At 50.0% G+C, this 20,215-nt stretch overlaps 7 protein-coding genes across 7 annotated transcripts; 3 read left to right on the forward strand and 4 right to left on the reverse strand.

Moving 5' to 3' along the window:
- The first annotated feature begins 42 nt into the window (after window positions 1-42).
- On the forward strand, window positions 43-2,419 carry BP01DRAFT_344919 (AAA family ATPase CDC6). The gene is made up of 3 exons (XM_025573576.1): window positions 43-231; window positions 298-552; window positions 602-2,419. The coding sequence occupies exons 1-3, from the start codon at window positions 180-182 to the stop codon at window positions 2,203-2,205; spliced, it is 1,911 nt and encodes a 636-aa protein (XP_025429374.1). The 5' UTR covers window positions 43-179; the 3' UTR covers window positions 2,206-2,419.
- Window positions 2,420-3,180: 761 nt separating this feature from the next.
- On the reverse strand, window positions 3,181-6,064 carry BP01DRAFT_301010 (GTPase-activating protein RGD2; the record flags this gene model as incomplete). Its single annotated transcript, XM_025572015.1, has 5 exons — window positions 3,181-4,172; window positions 4,222-4,407; window positions 4,461-4,556; window positions 4,618-5,764; window positions 5,834-6,064. The coding sequence occupies 5 exons, from the start codon at window positions 6,062-6,064 to the stop codon at window positions 3,181-3,183; spliced, it is 2,652 nt and encodes an 883-aa protein (XP_025429375.1).
- A 1,210-nt stretch (window positions 6,065-7,274) lies between these two features.
- Window positions 7,275-9,376, reverse strand: BP01DRAFT_402763 (amino acid permease GAP1; the record flags this gene model as incomplete). Its single annotated transcript, XM_025578658.1, has 3 exons — window positions 7,275-8,544; window positions 8,608-9,025; window positions 9,082-9,376. 3 exons carry the CDS (start codon window positions 9,374-9,376, stop codon window positions 7,482-7,484), a joined length of 1,776 nt encoding a protein of 591 aa, XP_025429376.1. The 3' UTR covers window positions 7,275-7,481.
- Window positions 9,377-13,897: 4,521 nt separating this feature from the next.
- BP01DRAFT_384592 (RNA-binding protein LSM5) lies at window positions 13,898-14,495 on the reverse strand (the record flags this gene model as incomplete). The annotated part of the gene is made up of 6 exons (XM_025577522.1): window positions 13,898-13,936; window positions 13,993-14,056; window positions 14,173-14,200; window positions 14,258-14,296; window positions 14,358-14,414; window positions 14,471-14,495. The coding sequence occupies 6 exons, from the start codon at window positions 14,493-14,495 to the stop codon at window positions 13,898-13,900; spliced, it is 252 nt and encodes an 83-aa protein (XP_025429377.1).
- Window positions 14,496-15,113: 618 nt separating this feature from the next.
- On the forward strand, window positions 15,114-16,784 carry BP01DRAFT_358647 (3'-5' exonuclease). The gene is made up of 2 exons (XM_025575483.1): window positions 15,114-16,229; window positions 16,289-16,784. The coding sequence occupies exons 1-2, from the start codon at window positions 15,272-15,274 to the stop codon at window positions 16,498-16,500; spliced, it is 1,170 nt and encodes a 389-aa protein (XP_025429378.1). The 5' UTR covers window positions 15,114-15,271; the 3' UTR covers window positions 16,501-16,784.
- pex10 (ubiquitin-protein ligase peroxin 10) lies at window positions 16,775-18,134 on the reverse strand. Its single transcript, XM_025575484.1, has one exon. It carries the CDS (start codon window positions 18,027-18,029, stop codon window positions 16,908-16,910), a length of 1,122 nt encoding a protein of 373 aa, XP_025429379.1. The 5' UTR covers window positions 18,030-18,134; the 3' UTR covers window positions 16,775-16,907.
- A 310-nt stretch (window positions 18,135-18,444) lies between these two features.
- BP01DRAFT_417355 (EXS domain-containing protein) lies at window positions 18,445-20,214 on the forward strand. The gene is made up of 5 exons (XM_025579255.1): window positions 18,445-18,746; window positions 18,799-18,848; window positions 18,922-19,604; window positions 19,672-19,985; window positions 20,055-20,214. Exons 1-5 carry the CDS (start codon window positions 18,662-18,664, stop codon window positions 20,126-20,128), a joined length of 1,206 nt encoding a protein of 401 aa, XP_025429380.1. The 5' UTR covers window positions 18,445-18,661; the 3' UTR covers window positions 20,129-20,214.
- Window position 20,215: the final 1 nt, after the last annotated feature.

The following is a 20,215-nucleotide window of genomic DNA, read 5'->3' on the forward strand; positions in this document are numbered from 1 at the left end:
AAAAATATCTACTCCGTAGCTTCAGTTCAAATCCTCTCACTCCAATTCCCACCCGCTTGTGCCACCCATCTTTTAGCCTGCAGTTACCGTCCTCCAGAGCATTCCAGACTGGCCCATTCTTTAGCCTTTTATATAAACGCTCTTACCCTCTGTGCGGGAGGGTTTGTCTCCAAATAACAATGGCTGTGACGGTCCTGGGCAAGCGCCAACGGAGTGCCGTCGAGACAGAAGGTACGTTTTTGCACTTGGCTTCCTCGATCCAGAGCACATCCCTTTACTGATCAATTCCCTCTTCAGCCCCCCAGTTGCTCCTTCGCAGTGGAAGCAAGCGCCGAGCTCAGCCGCCCCGCATTCGTGAAGAGCGCGAGTCCACCCTTCCACAAACACGTCAACTCCGATCCAGGACGATAGACAATGCGACTGTCATTGAGCAAGAGAACGCAAGTCCGAAAAAGCTCGAATTCTCTGCCGGCCGCACGTCGGAGCACGGTTCAAGGACAGACAAGGTTGCTTCGCCCGTCAAGCGTGATTCTACCACTGAGTCTATCACTGGTAGGTCCTCCAAACCGTCATGACTAAGCACTTTATTGACAAAATATAGACGAAAACTCGATACCAATCGAGTTCAACACACCTTCGAAGTCAAGATATCGGGATGTACTAGACTCCCCGCCGATCACACCCAAACACCGCGTTCAGGTTGGCGCCAAACCCTTGACGCCGCGTACTCCCCGACAGGCGACAACGCCGACAACTGCCACCACCGCACAGACTGTTTACACACAAGCGAGGCAGTTGTTCGCCCGAGGCGCATCATCCACGCAGATTATTGGCAGAGAGGCCGAACGGGAAAAGCTACGCAGTTTCGTACAAGACGGCTTAGACACCCGCACAGGTGGCTGCTTGTATGTGAGTGGTCCCCCTGGTACCGGTAAAAGTGCGTTGGTCCAGGAAGTCTGCAAGGAAATGGACCTTCGATCAGCCAAGGTGTCACACATAAACTGTGCGAGCATACGAGCCGCCCGTGATGTTTACAGCAAGCTTATTGAAGATCTGTGCGAGGATTATGAGGTCTTCAAAAAGAGCGAAGCGGACCGTCTGCGAATGATGTTCACATCGAACAGAAAGCAGACTGATCTATATCTAGTAACCCTAGACGAAATTGACCATCTTCTTACTGCGGATGCCTGTATTCTGCAGTCCTTATTCGAGTGGTCTCTACAAAGCGAGTCAAAGCTAATGCTCATCGGAATCGCAAACGCGCTCGATTTGACTGACCGGTCGCTGCCGCAGTTGAAGGCTAAGAACCTGAAGCCACGTCTACTGCCATTTCTGCCTTACAATGCTGCTCAAATTGCTGGGGTCATTAGTGGCCGGCTTCGTTCTCTTCTTCCCGAGGGCCACAGTGCGGATGCAAACTTCGTTCCTTTTGTGCAGCCCGCTGCCATTCAACTTTGCTCGAAAAAGGTAGCCTCCCAGACTGGCGACCTACGCAAAGCATTCGAATTGATCAAGCGCGCCATCGACTTAGTGGAACAAGAAACCTTACAGAGACTCGAAAAGAAAGAAAACGCTTCTGAACCCCAAAGCAAAACCATCCTTGTTGAAAACAATAATCTATCCTCGATCAGCAAATGCGCATCACCTGTTCCAAATTCTATGAAGATCTACACATCTAATACAGCACCGCGAGCGAGTATTGCGCATGTTGCGCGCATCACATCCTCAGCTTTCGGCCAGGGCACTGTGCAGAGGCTCCAGGGTATCAATCTTCAACAGAAAGCCGCGATCTGCGTATTGATTGCGCTTGATCGACGACGCCGAGAGACAGAAGTCTCCAGTACTCCATCCAAGAGCAGAAATCTGGTACCCACAGTAAAGCAGGTCTATGATGCGTATTGCACCCTGTGTCGGAAAGACAATCTCCTGCACCCCCTCACATCCACGGAGTTCAAAGACGTTCTTAGCAACCTGGAAACTATGGGCCTCGTGGGTGAACATCAAGGTCGCGGTCGAGGTGGCACAGTCGCCGGCGGAACTGATATTCGACGCTCTCCCTCGAAGCTTGGTGCTGGTCCCATGACTCCTAGTCGCGCTCTAGACGAACAATGTCTTGTGTGTTATGTCTCGCAGAAGGAAATCGAGAGCCAGATAGCTGGACCAGGAGAAGGCATCCTCCGCAGGTTGCTTTTGAGCCAACTTTAGGTCCCCATTCAAACCTCGTATCTTTTAGCGGCTGTTTAGCAAGCCCCCACGAGATTTTTGCAACAAACTGTCTGTTCACGCGTTGATTAGGATGCATTCGAGCTCCTACGACTCATGATTTTTCTTGGCATTAGCGCAGCAGCACATACCTCACATAGCGTTTTATACTTAGTCGCTTTACACTATTTTGAAGACAAATACAAGTATACCTGTTTTACTTGCGAGAATCCTCCGACGTAAACCTTTCCTCGTTTGATTTTTATCAGAAAGTTTCATGGCGCCAAAGCCATTACATGCCGAGGTTATTCCAGCACGAATTCGAAATATCTGGGAGGGCGGGTAGCTCATCACAGATACACAATACGTTGAGGAGGTACAGAAGAGATAGGTAGATGGGCTAGCTAGTTGTATGAGTAGATAGATAGGATGGGAGGAATATGTATACACAAAGATAGAGCGAACATACAAAGATGTTGGGTATGTCAAAGAAAGAAAAGAAGCGGAAGCATGTATGGAGAAAAGCCCCCAAAGCAAAGAGCGCGGCGGATGGCGAATTTAGCGGGATACAACCAAGGGCGAACAGAGCAGAGAAGCGAAACTGTGAATTGGATAGAAAGAGTGCAAAGATGAGACTGTCAATTAGTCTTGACCTATGGCTCTCTCAGCTGATAAGACCTGCTCTCATGTCCGAGAACCAAAAAAGGTAACAGCTGTCAGCTCATACACATCATGCGTAGACTGTCCTCCTCGATTCGCTTCTGCCAGCCCCGTTGTCATGAAATAGTTGTACCGGCCAAGATGATCGGTTCATGGCAAACCATTGAATGATGGTCATCTGACAGACAGTTTCTTTTTCGCCCTGCCTCACGATGAAGGTTTCTCCAGCGCACGACATGCAACGACAATCAAGACGTTCAAATCATATGAGTCAATCAGTCAATCATCGGGTGCATCCACACACCGAATGGAGCCCAATTAATCGTCATCCATCGGTTTATCCTCCAATGTCACGCCCTTGGGCTCGTTCTCGATAGTCGCGAGGCTGTTTCGCTTACTGTCAGATCCGTTCTCGCTGTTCACTGCAATCGGAAAGCTCGAACGATTACCGAGGCCGGGTTTGCGGTTGAACATAACACTGGAGAGAGGAATAGAGGTGCGTTTTTCTGCTTCTTGAGTGGGAGTAGAAGCGGTCACGGGGCTCATAGATCCTTCGGATTCCGCGATAGGAGGAGGACTTGAAGTTCCAGATGCGGAGCTGGCACTGGCGGCGGGTGAGTCACTCGCGGCGCTGTTGGGTACAGGTGCCTCTGCGGTGTCGATGTTCACGCTGCTCATTTTCTCGGCGGCCGTAGGAGAGTCTAAACTGGTAGGAACGTCGAGGCTGTTACGGAGATTGGTTCTCCGCTCGGTAGGGCTCGTGACATTAACTGGAAATCGCCCGGCCTCTGAAGCGCCGCTGGAACGATCCCGACGGTGCTTGCGTGGGGGGTTGGGGCTGTGGCCACGACTGCGGTCGACGATGGCGCGATTTCGTGCCTCCATAGCCGCGCGTCGATTACTCTCGTCAGTGCTGATAGCACGTGGACGATTGCTGGTTCCACTGATGCCAAGAGCGCTTGATTGGCGCTTGAGTTCGCCAAAAATGGCATCTTTGTGAGCGAACAAGTCACGGATGAGGCGATAGCTATGGCGTTCGTTCATCGTAAGACTACTCTCCGTGCGGGGGCGAAGGATGCAGGGCGAGAGCGCCTGGGCAAGAGAAGATACATAAGCTTCGTCGGCAGACGTCAGATCAATCAAACGCGTGAAGTGGGTCATGATGGCGTCAAGCGTGGCGATGTTGTTAAGGCGAAGTTGGCCGAGTGTGCTTTGAAGGACCTTGATGCGACCTTCCTCCGTGGTCTCATGAGCAGTGGTAGAATAGATAGTCTTGACAATTTCGTAAACCTGAGAAGAGACAAGAGAGTCTGATTCAAGTTAGCACTAATTTGATTGGAAGGTGAGACGGATGCGAACCCGGCAATTCAAGAAGGTATAACTTCAGCACGCTGGCGATGATAGGGATCTCGTATTTTTCGAGAACCTCGCCGTAACCCGCTTTGCTATTGTTCAGTGCATTCCGTAAATGATGTGTTGCCGCTAGAGGAACATCATGAAGCCAAATCGCACGTCTTGCCTCGTCACCCTCCAATTCAGGGTAGCCTATATTGGTCAGTATGCTTTCGAAAATCATGTTGATGCTGCAATGCTCTTACGGTTATCAAGATATGTGAGGATCGTCGTAACGATTATTGGGACCCGCTTGCGGTCGGCTCTTGCTCTAGCCTCAAGATCGACACCGAAATTTTGGTCTGGATGCAGATGAGATTTCAGCTGTACAAAGGGGCTGTGGCTTTCGTGGTGTCCACGTACCTTCTACAGAACCGTAGTAGTTCTCGTAAGCCTGGACGCGGGGAATGAAACCACCAGTCCGGTAGTTCTCCAGAAGGTATCTGAGGTCTCCCAGGGGTTGGATAGTCTCCTGATACAGCATCATGTGATCCACTGTGCTCTGCAAGTTGGGGATCACATTGCTAATGGCGCCAGAGAAATCCAGGATAACGGCTTTAATTGCCTTGAGACGGTCCAATTCGCACTGCTCCATGAAGCGCAGATTCTCAACAATCTCTTCCTCGAGCTTGCATCTGATATGGTCAAGTCGACGCACAGCGGCCTTGTACCTTTCGTCAGCCTCGCGAGCTTCTCTGCGCAACTTCTCTGCTGGTGTCTCGTTCGGGTATGGGTTGTTGAGAGGATTCCACCCGGCGAGCATCTCGGACACAGAAGAGAGTGGAGAATCACTGCCATCCTCGCTGGAGGCGATAGATGTTACTCGCATCAAAGGCTTCTTCTTGTCGGGAATGCCCGTGATCTGAAAGACCTTCGGGCGCCACTGGTAGCGCATCTTGGAGCTATTGGCGAATGTGCTACCCATGTTGCCCACGAGTCGAAGAAAGCCGTTGTCAACAAGGTCCTGCCCAATCCTCTCACAGTAGCTGATGCTAGTTCCATTCAAATACTTCTGGATGTAGTCCACAATGTCGGCACCAGTCGACGTGTTTTGGTATGTTCCAATGATGGGCACCTTGACATCTCCGACTTTGATTGTTTCCAACATGTGCATCAATAACTTCTTCAGATCCACTGGAGGATAAATGCGATCACCGAGTTCGACCGGTTCCTCCTCCTCTTCCTCCTCTTCCGGTAAGACGATCTTAGGGGTGGGCTTGATTTTGGGACTTGTCTCAGGGCCCTGAAAAGCAAGCTTATTCTCCTCCTCCAGATCTTCCACGACACGGCACTTGTTGAAGTAGTGGCTCCGAAGTTTCTTGACCAGTTCGACTTGCTTTGTATGTTCCTTGATGCGGGCTTGCAGATCATCATGGGAGTTCTGTATCCGGGCCTCATGTTGATCACACCAACGTCGGAATGGAGACACGACTAGCTCGCGAATGTTGGACGCAATCTTCTGATGATTCTTGGACGCCTCGACCATCTCTGTGCGGACACCCTCATAAGCCTATAAAGAAGTTGAAAGCCGCGCATCAGCATCCGCAAAGACATTCAATAACGTCTCCGACCTGCTTACCTTTCTCACGCTCGCTCCATCGTCCTTCGCAAACCCCGTGGGTGCCACCCGGTCGACGGCCGGCGCTATGTCCCCCAACTTGGAACCATACAGGTCCTCTGCGTCCGCGCGCATAGAGGCAATGGTCAAAATCTGCTTATTTTCTACCGAGCCCTGCTGAAGTTTGCCGTAGAGTACCCCCAGACCTGTGGCATAATCTGGGGTCCAAAACGAATCCGCGAACCCAGGCATAGTGGAGCAGGTTCGATGGCGGACGAGCTAAAGACCGATGAATCTGATCTCACCCAGGTTTACGTGGCGATGCGCGGAAACTGTTGTAGTGCCGGTAAGTCCTCTAAGGTAGATGATCGGTCGTCGTCGCCAGCGTGAGGCGACCGGATCAACACACTAAAAGGCGCAACAATAACTGCGTGCACGAAAGGACAGTCGGCAAGTGAATGAATGGAGGAATGCGAGATGAGGGAGTATCGGCTTAAGCGCACCCAGCAAGGCTAAAGTTTCAACAATCCCTAGGGTGGTATAGAGTAACTGCGAAGAGACATAGGCCCGGGGGGATGGGTGGTTGGAGGGGAACAAGTATGCGAGAGCGGCTACAGAAGACGACAGCCTAGAATTTGGGGGGGGGGGGGGAGATGCAGTGGGATGAATGCAGCGCCAATGAGAGCAATGATGCAGTATGTAACGAAGGAAGAGAGAACAGATAGAGAAGAGTGAAGAAGGGAAATAAAAAGAAACAGAAGAAGCGGATTGCTCCAGGGAAAAAGATAATTGTCTTTGACTGTGCAGAAGTGGAGAGATGATGGTGGATGATGACGGGGTGAATATTTCGAGATTCCAGAGGAAAAGTTGAGGTTTCGGTCGGGCCTTGATGTAATTTTACACTGCTGTCATTTTCACCACTTAACCTGGAGAGTATATAGGACTATACGAATACGGCATACATACCAGCCTGAAACCTACGTAAGGTCCTTCACCGTAGTTAAACCCGGCTGGGCCAGATCACTTATTATGGGTTTCCGTAAATTACTGTACTCGTAAGCAACTCCATTGACCCGCTTTCTCGCTCATTCTCCCTCAGCCTCGCTTGCCCTCACGTGTTTGTTGCGGTGCTGACTTGTTCTCCTTGTTCTCAGTCCAAAAAGTGGCTGCTATTTTTGGTCTACCTGTTTGTCTTAGATTGATTTCCCAACAATCTCGCATGGCCCCTAAACAAGTTAGAGGCACCATGGTATAATCAGGTCAAGCGTGTCTGATCATTGCCCGAGGGGAGATTGTCGACCAAACCTCTCTTCAGAGTATTCCTCCATTCGATTCGCTCCTTGGCAACCAATGGCTTTTCTCCGGCCCGCCAGGACAGCTACCTAGTACTCAATTTTGAGGTTTCATCACAGACAGCGAAGAAGTGCGGCAAATACATTATAACCCCTTCACAAGCCATTGCAATCATTTCGATTAAGTCGTATTACATTCTACCATGCGGTGATGTACATACAGGACATCAAGATGCAGCAGATGCTTTCCACCTGTACAGATTGAAGGGGAAAAGGCTCATTATCGTTATCATACACAAAATGTAGGCAGGGAAGGTATCATCACATTAAAACGCCCTGGATGTCCAAGAACTGACTGGCAACAACACCCCGAGAATCTAACAGAATAACTTGTAAAACTTCTTCCACGCCGGCCACTGTGCCTGTTCGGCCTGTTCCTGCTCAATCAGATACTGGATGTCCAGATCACGGCGGCCGGTCTGGAGATCCATATCCTTGGCACGGATGAAGGGAGTCTTATACCACAGTTTGTATGGGATATAGAACACGAGCACGACAGGTGCGGCGAGGTAGGCAGAAAAGAAGTTTTCGACCAAGGCCGAGGCAGACATGCTCGCGTAACCGGTCGGGGCAAAGCCGACCCAGAACTGGGCCACCAAAACCAGGCAATTGAAGATAAATCCGACCCAGGATCCAATCAAGCCGGGTTGGGATCGGAAGGCCAATTCATTCAAACTATGGCCCTGGAGTTTCCAAGCACGGCGGAAGCGGATATGGCAGAAGCAGATGGAGCCCCAGGTGAAGATGGACGAGAGACCAGAAATTGCCATCATCCAGCTGAATGCCTCCGACTGCTTGGAGGATGCTGCCAAGAAACCAAGTGCACCCAGCGACGAAGCAATCAAGAGAGACCAGAGAGGACGGCCCTTCCGATCAATGTAAGCCAGGAACCTGGGAGCTTGGCCCTGCTCAGCCAGGGCTGCCAAAGTTCGCGAGGAACCATAAACCGAAGCGTTACCAACAGAGAGCACGGCAATCATGATGACAACATTCATAACAGATGGTAGTCCAGATATGCCAGCGTTCTTGATGGCGATCACGAAAGGCGAGGCCTTGGCGTCGACGCTGGAGGATCCGTTGAGGAGCATGTCATCGGTGTAAGGGACCAACAAGCCGACCAGCAAAAGAGACAGGATATAGAACAAGGTGATACGCCAAAACACCTGTTTGATAGCGGTTGGGAGAGACTTGCGAGGATTGGCGGTCTCGGCTGCCGCAAGACCAACCAGCTCGGTGCCAGCAAAGGCAAAGGCAGCATTGACAAAGACACTGCACAGGCCCTTGAATCCATTGTTGAAGGCCCCTGGGTTATGCCAATAGCGTGCACCGATATAGCCGCCGTTGGGGCCACCGCCACAATCCAAAATGATACCAAGGATACTGTTTCGATGTCAGTCGGACGATCCCACGGGTATCGCGAAAATGGAAGGCATGTTCCCTTACATGAAGCCAATCACCGCCAGGACTTTGATGATCGAGAAGACAAACTCCGCTTCTCCATAGCCCTTGACACCGAACAGGTTGATTGCCACGATCAAGACCCAAAAGATGGCGACCCAGGCAGCACTTGAGATACCCGAGTTCCAGTAATCAACGGTCATGGAAGCAGCGACAATTTCGGTCGGCAGAACCACCAGCCATTGCAGAGCATAATTCCAACCCATGGCGAAACCCCAGGCCGGGTCAATGAACCGAGTTGAGTAGTGCGAGAAGGAACCAGCGACAGGGAACACGACGGCCATTTCACCTAGTGCGTGCACGGTACAGTAAAGCATGCAGCCGATCAGGGCATAGGCGATTAGGACCGATGCAGGTCCACCCGCAGCCAAAACCTTTCCGGATCCGACGAAGAGACCAGTACCTGTGCGATTAGATGAGCGATTTGTGCCAGAACCAGACACCACGTAGGACACATACCGATCGAACCACCGATAGCGATCATCTGCAGGTGGCGGCCTTTAAGCTTGCGCTGCAGAGGAGATTCAGCAGTCTTCCGCGCAGCTTGTTCGATGTCGTATGAGGATCCATCTGCACCCGAGTGTTCGGCGGCCGACACATGCGCATTAGGGTCTCTCTTGAAGCTGTCCCAGATTCTTTGGCCAAAGCTCCCTTTCGTGGGCTCAGTCTCGCCGTAGGACGGAGGAGAGTCGGCGGCGGACGAGGAAGCCTCGGGTTTGGATTCATATTTCGGCTCCATGAAATCTTTCTCCATGGTTGATGTTGGTTCGAGTATTCGGCGATGTGAAGGGCTACTGATTGCTCATGCAGATACTAAGAACTGAGAAGACCAGCAATCTTGAACAATCAAAGCACTTCAAGATGAGGAGGCGAAGAAAGACGAAGGTGGGGAAGTAAGAGAAGCTCCAAGGTGAGATGATGGACTCTGCAGAGAAGTGACCGTAGTGCTAAACTACGGCGAGTGAATGAGTATTACTGAGCCACTCTGGCAAGAGACAACGACCAGAGGGCACAATACCTCTGGGAATGTGTCACTGCTGCTAGTATTCACAGCAGAGTAATGCTAACGGGAGGGGCAATGGATAAACAACCAGGCAACTCGGGAAGCCCATCATGGATTGACATGAGGATGCCAGTCAGTATTTAAATGTGCGGGTCAGCTGTTGGGGCAAAGCAAAGATGAACTAGGTTCCTACCTATCTCGTCTGGTCTGATTGACTGACATCCATCCAGCTCTCAAAGGGGGGTGGGGAGAAGGCAAAATCACCCACCATCAATTAGCATCTAAACGGAGGGAGAGGGGCGGGCCAGATTACGCCGTTGCATGCAGGCATTCATACGGCACACCCTACCATGTGGCCAAGCCAAAACCGACAGGAGAGTCTGAAAGTGTGGGACCCGTCTGGGGGAAGCTAGACGACAGGTTGTTCTACTTCGTGGTGATGGTGGTGGTGGTCACTAGTCTAGTCTACTGTAGGTAATGCATCCGACTGATATTCTGGGGGAAAATCGGGTTGATTTTGATGAACGGGGTTGATTGCCACCTTATGATTAAGGATGGCCCAATATTTGATTGGCTACCATTCAGAGCATTATTCACCATTACTTTTTGCTTGACAATTCGTATTGATAAGTACACAGTGGTCAGCAGCTGACTTGCTAATCAGAATCAGCCACACGACATGGGGTAGAAACCTTCCCAAATCCGACTAGTCCCAATTAATGACTAGCCGGTCTGGCACACTCCTGGTAACTTATCAGTTGACATTAATCTGCCTTCCACAGGTTTGCGTGTTACTACTCACTCTCTTTAAGTATCCACCTGCTGATTCTAGCATGGATTGTTTTGTTTATGTTTTTGTCTCAATAAGATCATCTCTTCAATTAACGCAACAGCCAAGCTTCACATTTAGACGCGCAAATACCACTGCGAAGCGCCCAGAACCAGCACCGAAAGAGCAGCAGCCGACCGATGTCCCGCCACTGGTCAGCAAAGTACTAGGTAGGTACTTAGTTGGCTGGTACGTAGGTACAGTAGGAGTAAGAGAGCCTTGGTTCTCTCCAACAGAGGCTGATAACTTCATCCTTGAGGTTCCAACGCCACTGGTAGTCCAAAACTTCCGAGCCAATAGCAAGTGGTAGCTTCATCCTTCCAGTGAGCATCCAAGAGGAAGTTAACCGATTGCGATGGGATGATTTTAATTATTGCCTATTGTGTAGCTATAGGCGACCTACTTCCCTACTTACTACTTTACATTCAATACGTGTGCTGCAAGTAAGTTGGTTTCAGCTCAGTTCTTGCCTTCCATGGACAGGGTCCATTAGGTGGAGTTTCTCTTATCTACGGAGTGCAAAAACCGGCGATTGATAGCTATCGGGTTTATCATTAGCAATAGCCGCTATCTCTGGATCTCTGATAGTTACTTCCATTTCTTTTTTATTTATTTTTTTAAAACAAAGAATCCAATCCTCTCTAATTGCAGATCATGTCAACATCACACATCCATCACCGAAATGTGTCTAGAAACCCATCGTGTGCTTACGCCTCATTCTTTCTTCAGTAAGTGCGACGGTAAACGGATTTCGACCAGTTCCTACCGGTGCTTAAATCCGCGCAGTTGAGCAAAAGCCAATAAAGGAGCTGAGACACATGGTTGATAAGAGGCTGGCCCCGGCTTAGGTGACAAATTCTTTAGTCCAAGCAGGCTTGGTGCCCAGTCTCTACATATTTTATGGCTACACTTGGCAGGTAGCTGTCTGCATACCCAGCTCCAGGCTGTGGTGATTCAGTCTATACTTCAATCTCCCTTGAGAGATTAAAACAGAGATGAACTTCATTTTCCTATATAGTCTCTGGTAGGCGATTTCTCGCCAACTGTGGTAATGCGATCAAAGGCTTCTTATGATCGCTGCGTAAAAGATGTTACATACACTCTGATTAAACAATCGATGTAAAGATCTACAAAACAAACCTCGCTGCGATATGACTGACTTGACTTTTCTCCCCGGAAGTGTTCTTCGCCTCGTTCTCGAAGTTCTCGAAGGCCCGGAAGGATGAAGACCTGTCTCGTCGCGAACCCTGTTCTGGCAAGGACCTCCGAAGCTCGACTCGCACAATTGCCCCTGTCATGGCGACGGAGGCCAATGCATAGAAGGTTTAGTCTCAACTCGCTAGAGCATCCTTCGCCAGTGGCCAAGATTGAGAACTTATGACGGGGACAACCAGACTTTCAGGGGGGCGAACGAACGATCAGTCGGGATTCTGCTGTGGCTTCCGAGCTAAACATCCCAACCGTGCATGGGTGGCGTCCCTCTTCTCTGGGCAAACAATGAATTGGACGGCAATGATGATGAAGATGGTGTGACCTCAGTCTTCATTTCGCTTTCCTAGCGATGCAAGTGTAGATATCCGCTCGACCCATCCCCAAAAGACTAGAGGATGAAGACCATGAGCAAGGCCGAAAATCTTTCTCGTCTTGCAGCCTGACTTGCGCGGCTAGAACGTCAGAAAGCTATGGGAGCGAGAAAATAGTGACACCAACAGAACCGGGCCGGGGGCTAGCCGGCCTTGCATGTTCGCAAATCCGCGATGCACGCCACCAAGGGTCTCTGCCCTATACTGGTACATTGAGAACATGACTTGACAGCGAGTTGCGGGTCCTGTGTCGAGAAGAGGACGAAGAAGATACCCCTTCTGGTGCCTTTTTTTTCCCTGGCCCGTTGAATGTGTGACACCAAAAAGAGACGACATGGATAGTTAGAGGTTGCCGGAGTCCATGTCTAGCCATGCGCAAACACCGGTCGACAAACAAAACCTACCGCACCTTGGACGCTTGGTCCCTGCACTGATTTGTTTTGCGCGATGTCACCTTCACATTATGCCGAACCGGGCAACGGAGCCTGCGGCATCTCCGAAACCCAATGACACCAGTCGCGAACTGTGTCCCCAAGGAAAAGGGAAAACCAGCTCAGCTTTCGGACTCCCTGACCCTTTGCCCTCCTGAAACTAGCGGCTGCATTCTCTCCGCTCAATCTGACATCAGTAATATAAGCTTGCTGGTTTCCGTATGCGATTAGAGCCATAACTCGTGACAATGGATACTGAGTAACATCAGCCCATCCGCCATTCCTTGAGACTCGGGCATTTTTCAGTACAGACTGGCTCTTCACCATGTGGGACAGATAAAAATGAGTTCGTCCATTCCAAGAGTGCAAGATACAGCCCACCCGAGTAGCACTTCAGCTATCGGAGTCGCCGCTTCACTTTTACAATTTGACTTGTTTGTCCAACTTTGAGATTGGAGACAGAAGGTGATTTTTAGGGTTATCTGCTAAATGCGGGCAGTGCTGGAAATGCGGGGGGAGAGCCGAATCTGTTACCTAACCGATTCCACTCCAACGTCTCCAGTGAGACCACAAAGTGGGAAACTGCCCCAGCCAGTGGAGGATTTTCTGGGGTAGCTGACCCCGCCACTCAGTCTGGGCAGGTTGCAATACGAGGACTTATCCTCGGTGATGCTCAGAAACTTGTTCAGTGTACGGAATATCCTGACATCGTTCATCCCTGGGGCTTCGCTTTTTCTCTGTCTTGGCTATCGGAGTCGCATAAGTCGCATCATGTCACGTTACTTGATCCTTTCCTTCCTCTTTTGCCTCGGCTTGGAATGACTGTCACCTAGAATGCCAGTTATCAGTCGTTGCCTAGCATCAACACTCCCTATTTTTTTTTTTCAAAATAGTCGAGTCGACCAAGGTCAATTTGACAATGAGGGCAGTTGAGCAGTCTACATATAGATTATATAGCAAGGTCAGCGCCGGTTCTCTGTCACTGCACGACCACGAGGAATGGGGACTGTCATCATTGATTACCTTCTAACTTGTCGAGCCCCATGATAACTATACTCCGTCAAGTCTAAATAAGTTGCTCACTGTACCTAACATTAGACGGACTATTGCACCACGGTTCCCGAGGTCTTGAAAACGATCCCCAAAACCATAAGTTATGTACATTTGTTCATGGCTGCATATTACAAACTGGGTGGGTCATGGCAGACCCGTGCTTATCTACTCCGCTGGAGGCTTGAATGAGACCATTCATGCATTTGAACATTACATGCATTTTTGTTCTGAAGAGGGACACAAACTCCTAGACTGGAAGACTCGATATAGAACGCCTTGCAAACACATTAACCATGAGACAGGATTGGGATGAAGTCATCAATAATCATCATTGGATAATGAGCCAGAGCTTGAAACATAGTAAACATCCCGAGCTTTAAGAGCTGCCAACTGGTCCTTCGCCTCCAGGGATTAACTGAATCGTTCGTTAGCTTGAGGACACCACAGTGAGGAAAAACTCATGAACCGCACCATGCAAACGTTATTGCCATTGAGCAATATCTTAGGAAGCTTGACTTGCGCGCCGGAGTAGTCACTACGAGCAATTAACACAAAGATCCGACCATTCTTCCATAAAGCAAGGGCAACTTCTTGCAAAGGCATGATGCAGCCGAAGCATGATGCTTAACCGAAGAGGCTTGGTTGACTCACAATTCTGTCACGTCTTCCAGAACCATGTCTGTACAGAGATTCAGCTTCTTGAGCCTAGCTGAACAGGAACAGTTTAATCACTTACTGACATAGTCATCAAATCCAAGCAATGTACCACAGAACTCTGTTGATGAATAGTTAATGCCTTTCCCCTTCGGAAGAGAAAAGAGGTCGGTGACACCAACCCTTGTCATTTTTCATGATGACCCAGATTCTAGACCCAACGCACTTGTCAATCAGCTCTAGCTCAATTGTTAGCCCGATATGAACATGATATTTGCCTAAAACTGGTAATTACCAAGAGGAAGAAGTTGAGAAGCCATTCTGAGAGTTTCTGGCCAACAGTGAAACCAAATCGAGATGTACCAATAACAATAATGATAAGGCTTCAATGGGAGTCCACAGTGCAAGCAGAAAAGGGGGGAAAAGCAGTGACCGTTGACTTCTGCAGGACGATACGAGCACCAAGTACTTTGATCTAGAAAATGACGCGGTAGGCGGAAACGGTCAGTGATGAATCCATCCAGATGTAATCTTGGCACACTCGGGAACTCGTGTTAATCCGAGACCGCTCTCTCACTCCAATCAGAGAGAGCACGCTTCGTTTCCCTCGATTACTGGACTCCGTACAGTAATGTACTTCGGTAGGTTCTTCAGGTACCACCATATTTTGCTGACTTTCATGAAAGTCATCGCCGTGTTTTTGGACACCGCTAATTCAAATGTAAATAGTTGAAGCTCTCCTTTGAATTTTCTGATTGGCTCAATTCCAAAAATATTGTCGGGTTGGGCCATAAATCCTCCTCAAAAAAGTCCAGTACACGCTAAGCGCCCGCACATGACAGCATTCCAACTTGTTAGGAATCTCGAGCCAAGAGATGCCTACCCTTGCATCGGCGCTCACACGGTCAGTTGTGCCTTTCGCCTCATCTCATTCTCAAATCTGTCTGACTATTAAAACAGATTTATACCGTCAGATTCTGTTTTTTTGGCAGCAAGCTCAAGGTCGCTAAGCGGGGCGTGCACTGGGAGCCAGCAGCAAAGACTTAGCATTCTTACAAGCAGATGCTACACATCATTGCAAAACTCAATCTCGACTATGAAGTCGCTTTCAGAGGCTGCTGCTTCTAAAAGGCGCAGGTATCTGCCATGGTTTGGCACATATAGTCGACCGTCTGTAGTCCAAGGCTCTGAGAAGGCGTCTGCGGGCCTCGCGTTTGCGACCCGAAGAAGAGCTTGGAGCCACAAGGGTCGCGAATCCCGGAAACCCTTGGGCGAGATAAGTCGATCGTATAGCTCTAATACTACGATCGCCTCAGATTCAGGGCCGCTCGGAGCATTGCAAAGACCCGAGGCTTCGACTTTACTAAAGGGCTCTCATGAGCCATCTGCACCAGATTACTCGGTCGGTGGCATTTCTCGGCTTACAACATATAGACCTGCTACCGCAGTACAGCAGCTTCCAAAGGGGTCATCCGACCATTCGGCAGCCCCGGAGTTCTGGAGCCACAAGTTACAAAAGAGTCCCGAAGGCAAAGACATTGTTGTGCACTATTGTAGAAGCCTGAAAAGCAGTGAAGGGATCGCACAGCTATTTTTGAAGGATGATCTCATTGGGCTTGACCTGGAATGGAAGGCTTCAGCCTCGGCATGGGATAGCATTCAAGATAACGTTTCGCTGATCCAGATTGCGAACCGACATCGCATCGCACTTTTTCACGTGGCACAGTTCAGACCGGCAAAAGCTCTCGTCGATCTCGTACCACCTACGCTGAAGCGAATCATTGAGGACCCGGCAGTCACTAAAGCTGGCGTGTCGATTAAAGCGGACTGTACACGCCTGCGAAAGTTTCTGAAGATAGATGCGCACGGAATCTTCGAGCTGAGCCATCTATATAAGCTCATCAAGTACTGCCAATCGGATCCGAAACTGATCAACAAACGACTTGTCAACCTGAGTGAGCAGGCGGAGGAGCACCTCGGGCTACCCTTGGCAAAAGAAGTGACCGTGCGGTGCGGTGAGTGGTCGACGATTCTGGATTATCGCCAGGTTCAATGTGAGTGCACTGCCTTCTGGCACTGAAACTTCATCAAAGACTGACAGGGCTTTGCATAGATGCTGCGTCTGATCCTTACGCATGCGTTTGCTTATATGATACGATGAACAAAAAACGACAAACTCTCGAACCAGTGCCTCCTCTCCCCGCCCACGCCGAATTGAATTTACCCATTCGTGTTATGTGCGATGCGCCTGTCACTGCTGATGTGGAAGAAGTCGAATTGTTTCGACCTGAGGATGCACCCGAAGATCCGAAATGTACCATTTAACACATTCGGAGAACATATGGATTTACCCCTCCTCCTATCTCGAAACATCAGGTCAGAGCATTTCATCTCAACATATCAAGATTCTGTGTTGAAGGGCTTTCGCCTGCAGCATCAGTGAACTAAGTCATTTCACCCTTCATCTACATGAAACATGGGCTAGAAACAGCATGCGACAGCCGGACCATTTCTATGGTAGTAACCGTGGGAATTATAAAGACATGCGGTTACACTAGACTCTACTTGTAGACCAGGACTATGAAGTGAAGGCTACAATACCAGCTGAACACTGTCAACATATATCTCTAGATATGATAGGGTATATTTGAAACAAGCAATTTGCAACGCTGAAACATGCCAAGAATCGAGTAAAGGACACGGATATATGGGACGCTCCGGAACTACAAGTATCACCCTCGCAATGGGAGGACTTTGGATAGGAGGACCTCCTGGCGGCAAAGCGGGCACTCCGGCTTCTCGCGTACCCAATCTCGGACACATGTCCAACAGAACACATGACCGCAGGTGGTGACACTCGGATCTCTGAACAACTCCAAGCAAAGTGTACACTTGCGCTGTTGGCCCGTGGGCATCCAAGGAACGGCATTCGAGTCTTTGGCAAAGTCGTACCGAGCATGGCTGGCCGGCAACAGCGGAAGCGATGGTGGGTTTTCGATTGAGGTTATCGCCGCATCGCTTTGGCCACCGGCTGTCCCGACACCCTCGGATTGAGGATCCTGGTCCTCCTGTTGCAGGCCACTCACCACCTTCTTGGTGTGCAGAATACCCTGCACTGCCATTTGTAGAACGAGAAGCACCCCCAGAACTTCGTAGCCCACGCGCTGCTCATTTTCACTTATCTTTTTGGTGAAAATGTAGCGCAGACCCCAGAAACGTTTCGACAGGTGGTAGTAGGCACCGGTGAAGTAGAAGGTCGCAATACTGACAGCGTGAATGGGCGACAACGACGTGATGGAATCAAGGTGCTCCAGAATGTATTGCTGTATACGCAACCTTGAAAGGAAAGAGCTGGTTGGCCTGGGGCCCTCTCCTGCACCTTTGGTCTGGGCATTCTTGAATTGTTGGCGGGCAATACTACGTTCAAGCTTGGCTCGTAGTCGTTGTCGGAATGCGGGAAGAATCCGCTGTAGGCCCCACGGTAGTAGAATGCTGCCGAGGATATATCCGACCCGGCGAAAGAGCGAGGGGAGTTGTAGTGTATCGTCCTCCAACTGCATTAGATCACAGTACTCCTCACCCAGTGTTCGGTTTCCGATCAGGGTGGTGAGTGAGAAGTACAAGGTCTCGGTCAGCCGCTTAATCGCATCGGAGTGAGTATGAGCGAATCGAGCCCCACGGAGGGAGCGGGCGATGGATTGGGCTTGGTTGGTCAAGCTCGTGGTAAGGAAGACATCTTTCTCGTGAGAGCGGATAATGTCCGGTGATGTAGCGAAAGGGTAGAAGTGACCGGAGCGAGGTATGGAGGGAGCGGGGGCGGGAGCGGTGGTTATTGAAAGGTCTTCGTCGGCCATTGTGTTAAGGAAAAGCCAGAAAGGACGACGAATAAGTTCGATACTGAATGCGAAACGCAGGGAGATGACAATGCAAAGCTCCGCCCGCGGGAAGCCCGGGAGGTGTGGTGGTTACTTACTTACTATTATAAGTGACTTTAAGTAGTTAGTTAGGTCAGTATGCAGTGAACTCAAAAGATACCTCGGTAGTGAGCAGGTGATATTGCCGGTGCATCCAAAACTGGAAGTTGGCGCCAAGGAGAGCCACTAGACCCAAATGGGAACCACTACGCATGCTCAGTCCAGGCTAAACCCGAAAAGCCGCGCGAAGCCGCCAGCGGCGCGGCGCTGGTCAGTCAAGACTGAAACCGTCCCTGAGCTTCTTTTTGTCTGGTCTTATTTTTATAACTAGTCAAAAACAACTTGCGGGTCATGGTTGATTGCAAAAGTGAGCACTCGGCCTCGTCAAACTCACCCTGAGTCAATCTCTGGCTACGTTCCTTCCTGTATAGCTTCGTGTTGGTGTTCCCTTTCCTGTTTCCCTTTCGCGGGATCTACTTCCCTTGCAATTGTGCTCCTCTCCCTAACCCCAATATCCCTATCTCGCAGTTCTAGGTGCTGACAGAAACCCGGCGCCGCTCCTTCAATGGAATATGGGTCCTGATCAACATGCTCAATTGGATGGCTTCAGTCTCTTTCTTCCCTTCCCCTCACGCGTGGCAGTAATTCTACTGGCTGGTATGTTACTTGTCCAATCTTCGGCGTCATACTTGTTAATTGCTGTTGACAGGGTTCTGGGGATGGGGTGCCAATCTGCAGTTTCTCTCAAAAGCGAATATTGTGGGTTAACCCCCCCTCGCTCTATCCTTATCTAGTCCTTCATTCTCGCAACTTCTTGTCTAACATCCTCCAGGATGTTCCTTCTCTCATTCGATACCCCCACCGCCAGTCGCCGGGCCAGCAGCCCCATTACGCCTCTGCCTATCGCTTAGCCACTCTCCTGACCGTACCTCTCGTGATATCCCTCCTCATCTTCTGGCCCGTCACCCACGGTTCTAGACAACGTGTTGAGTCATTGGATTTCATCCCGCAATCATACTTCTTTATAGCTGCAGTAATTCTGATTCAACCCTTCCTACGGGTCGCGCGCTCCGGACGGTTCCGTCTGTTCACAACCTTTAGGCGCATCTGTGTCGGGGGATTGGCGCAGCCACAAGATGGTAAATTTGGCGACATCCTCCTGGCTGATGCCCTGACAAGCTATGCCAAAGTACTGGGAGACTTGGTAGTCTCCTTCTGCATGTTCTTCACCGGAGATCTCACGAGCACGTCGAAGCCGAATCGCAAATGTGGGAACGATTACCTCATCCCCACCATCATTGCTATTCCCAGTATCATACGACTTCGTCAATGCCTCATCGAATTTTATCGTGTGTGGCGGGGTGGCTACAAGAATGGGAACACTGGGGGACAGCATCTGGCCAATGCCTTGAAATATGCCACCGCATTTCCCGTCATTATGCTCACGGCCAAATTGAGGAACTACAACCCCCTGGAGTTCTACGGATTCAGCGAGACTGGCCTCTTACGACTCTTGTATGTATCTTTGGTCGACTTGTTGTGCCTTGAGGGATGTGGGCCTAATATACTTGCAAATCACTAGGTTTCTTTGCACACTTATCAACTCTGCATATTCCTTTTACTGGGACGTTACCAAGGATTGGGATCTGACTCTGCTCTCGCCCTTGCGTGACAGCCCCGAGTATCCATTTGGTCTCCGCCGCCATCGCTTTTTCACAGATCGTCAGTACTACCTGGCCATCGGTATCGACCTGACCATCCGCTTCTCGTGGCTCTCGAAATATGTGCCAGGTTTCGTCTGGCTAAGTGACACGGAATTCGGATTTTTTGTTCTCATGTTCCTCGAGGTTGCACGCCGATGGATGTGGATCTTCCTCCGCGTAGAGACCGAGTGGAGTAAGTCTCCTGCACTGACCACGTTTCTTTTTGTCGGTGTGACACACAGCTAACCTTGCGAAACAACAGTCAGGAACAACCGTGGCCCAGCCCCGGATGATATCTTGCTTGGCGAGTTCAGCGGCAAGCGGGACGCTGACTGATCAAGCCGGTCTAGGTGCCTTTTCGATCGTGCTCGACTTATATATATATGTATCTATCTATAGACTTCTACATTTCAAGTATTTCCC

The sequence above is a fragment of the Aspergillus saccharolyticus genome (genome assembly GCF_003184585.1).
Source record: "Aspergillus saccharolyticus JOP 1030-1 unplaced genomic scaffold BP01scaffold_27, whole genome shotgun sequence".
Taxonomy (NCBI): Eukaryota; Fungi; Ascomycota; class Eurotiomycetes; order Eurotiales; family Aspergillaceae; genus Aspergillus; species Aspergillus saccharolyticus.

What these genes read in the sequence shown, in the direction of transcription:
- pex10 (XM_025575484.1), bottom strand. Translation starts at nt 18,029, where the DNA reads ATGGCCGACGAAGACCTTTCAATAACCACCGCTCCCGCCCCCGCTCCC.
- BP01DRAFT_417355 (XM_025579255.1), top strand. Translation starts at nt 18,662, where the DNA reads ATGGGTCCTGATCAACATGCTCAATTGGATGGCTTCAGTCTCTTTCTT. An exon ending in TTCTCTCAAAAGCGAATATT is followed by an intron (nt 18,849 to 18,921) that starts GTGGGTTAACCC and finishes AACATCCTCCAG; the next exon opens with GATGTTCCTTCTCTCATTCG. An exon ending in ACTGGCCTCTTACGACTCTT is followed by an intron (nt 19,605 to 19,671) that starts GTATGTATCTTT and finishes GCAAATCACTAG; the next exon opens with GTTTCTTTGCACACTTATCA.
- BP01DRAFT_344919 (XM_025573576.1), top strand. Translation starts at nt 180, where the DNA reads ATGGCTGTGACGGTCCTGGGCAAGCGCCAACGGAGTGCCGTCGAGACA. An exon ending in GAGTGCCGTCGAGACAGAAG is followed by an intron (nt 232 to 297) that starts GTACGTTTTTGC and finishes TTCCCTCTTCAG; the next exon opens with CCCCCCAGTTGCTCCTTCGC. An exon ending in TACCACTGAGTCTATCACTG is followed by an intron (nt 553 to 601) that starts GTAGGTCCTCCA and finishes GACAAAATATAG; the next exon opens with ACGAAAACTCGATACCAATC.
- BP01DRAFT_358647 (XM_025575483.1), top strand. Translation starts at nt 15,272, where the DNA reads ATGAAGTCGCTTTCAGAGGCTGCTGCTTCTAAAAGGCGCAGGTATCTG. An exon ending in GGATTATCGCCAGGTTCAAT is followed by an intron (nt 16,230 to 16,288) that starts GTGAGTGCACTG and finishes GGCTTTGCATAG; the next exon opens with ATGCTGCGTCTGATCCTTAC.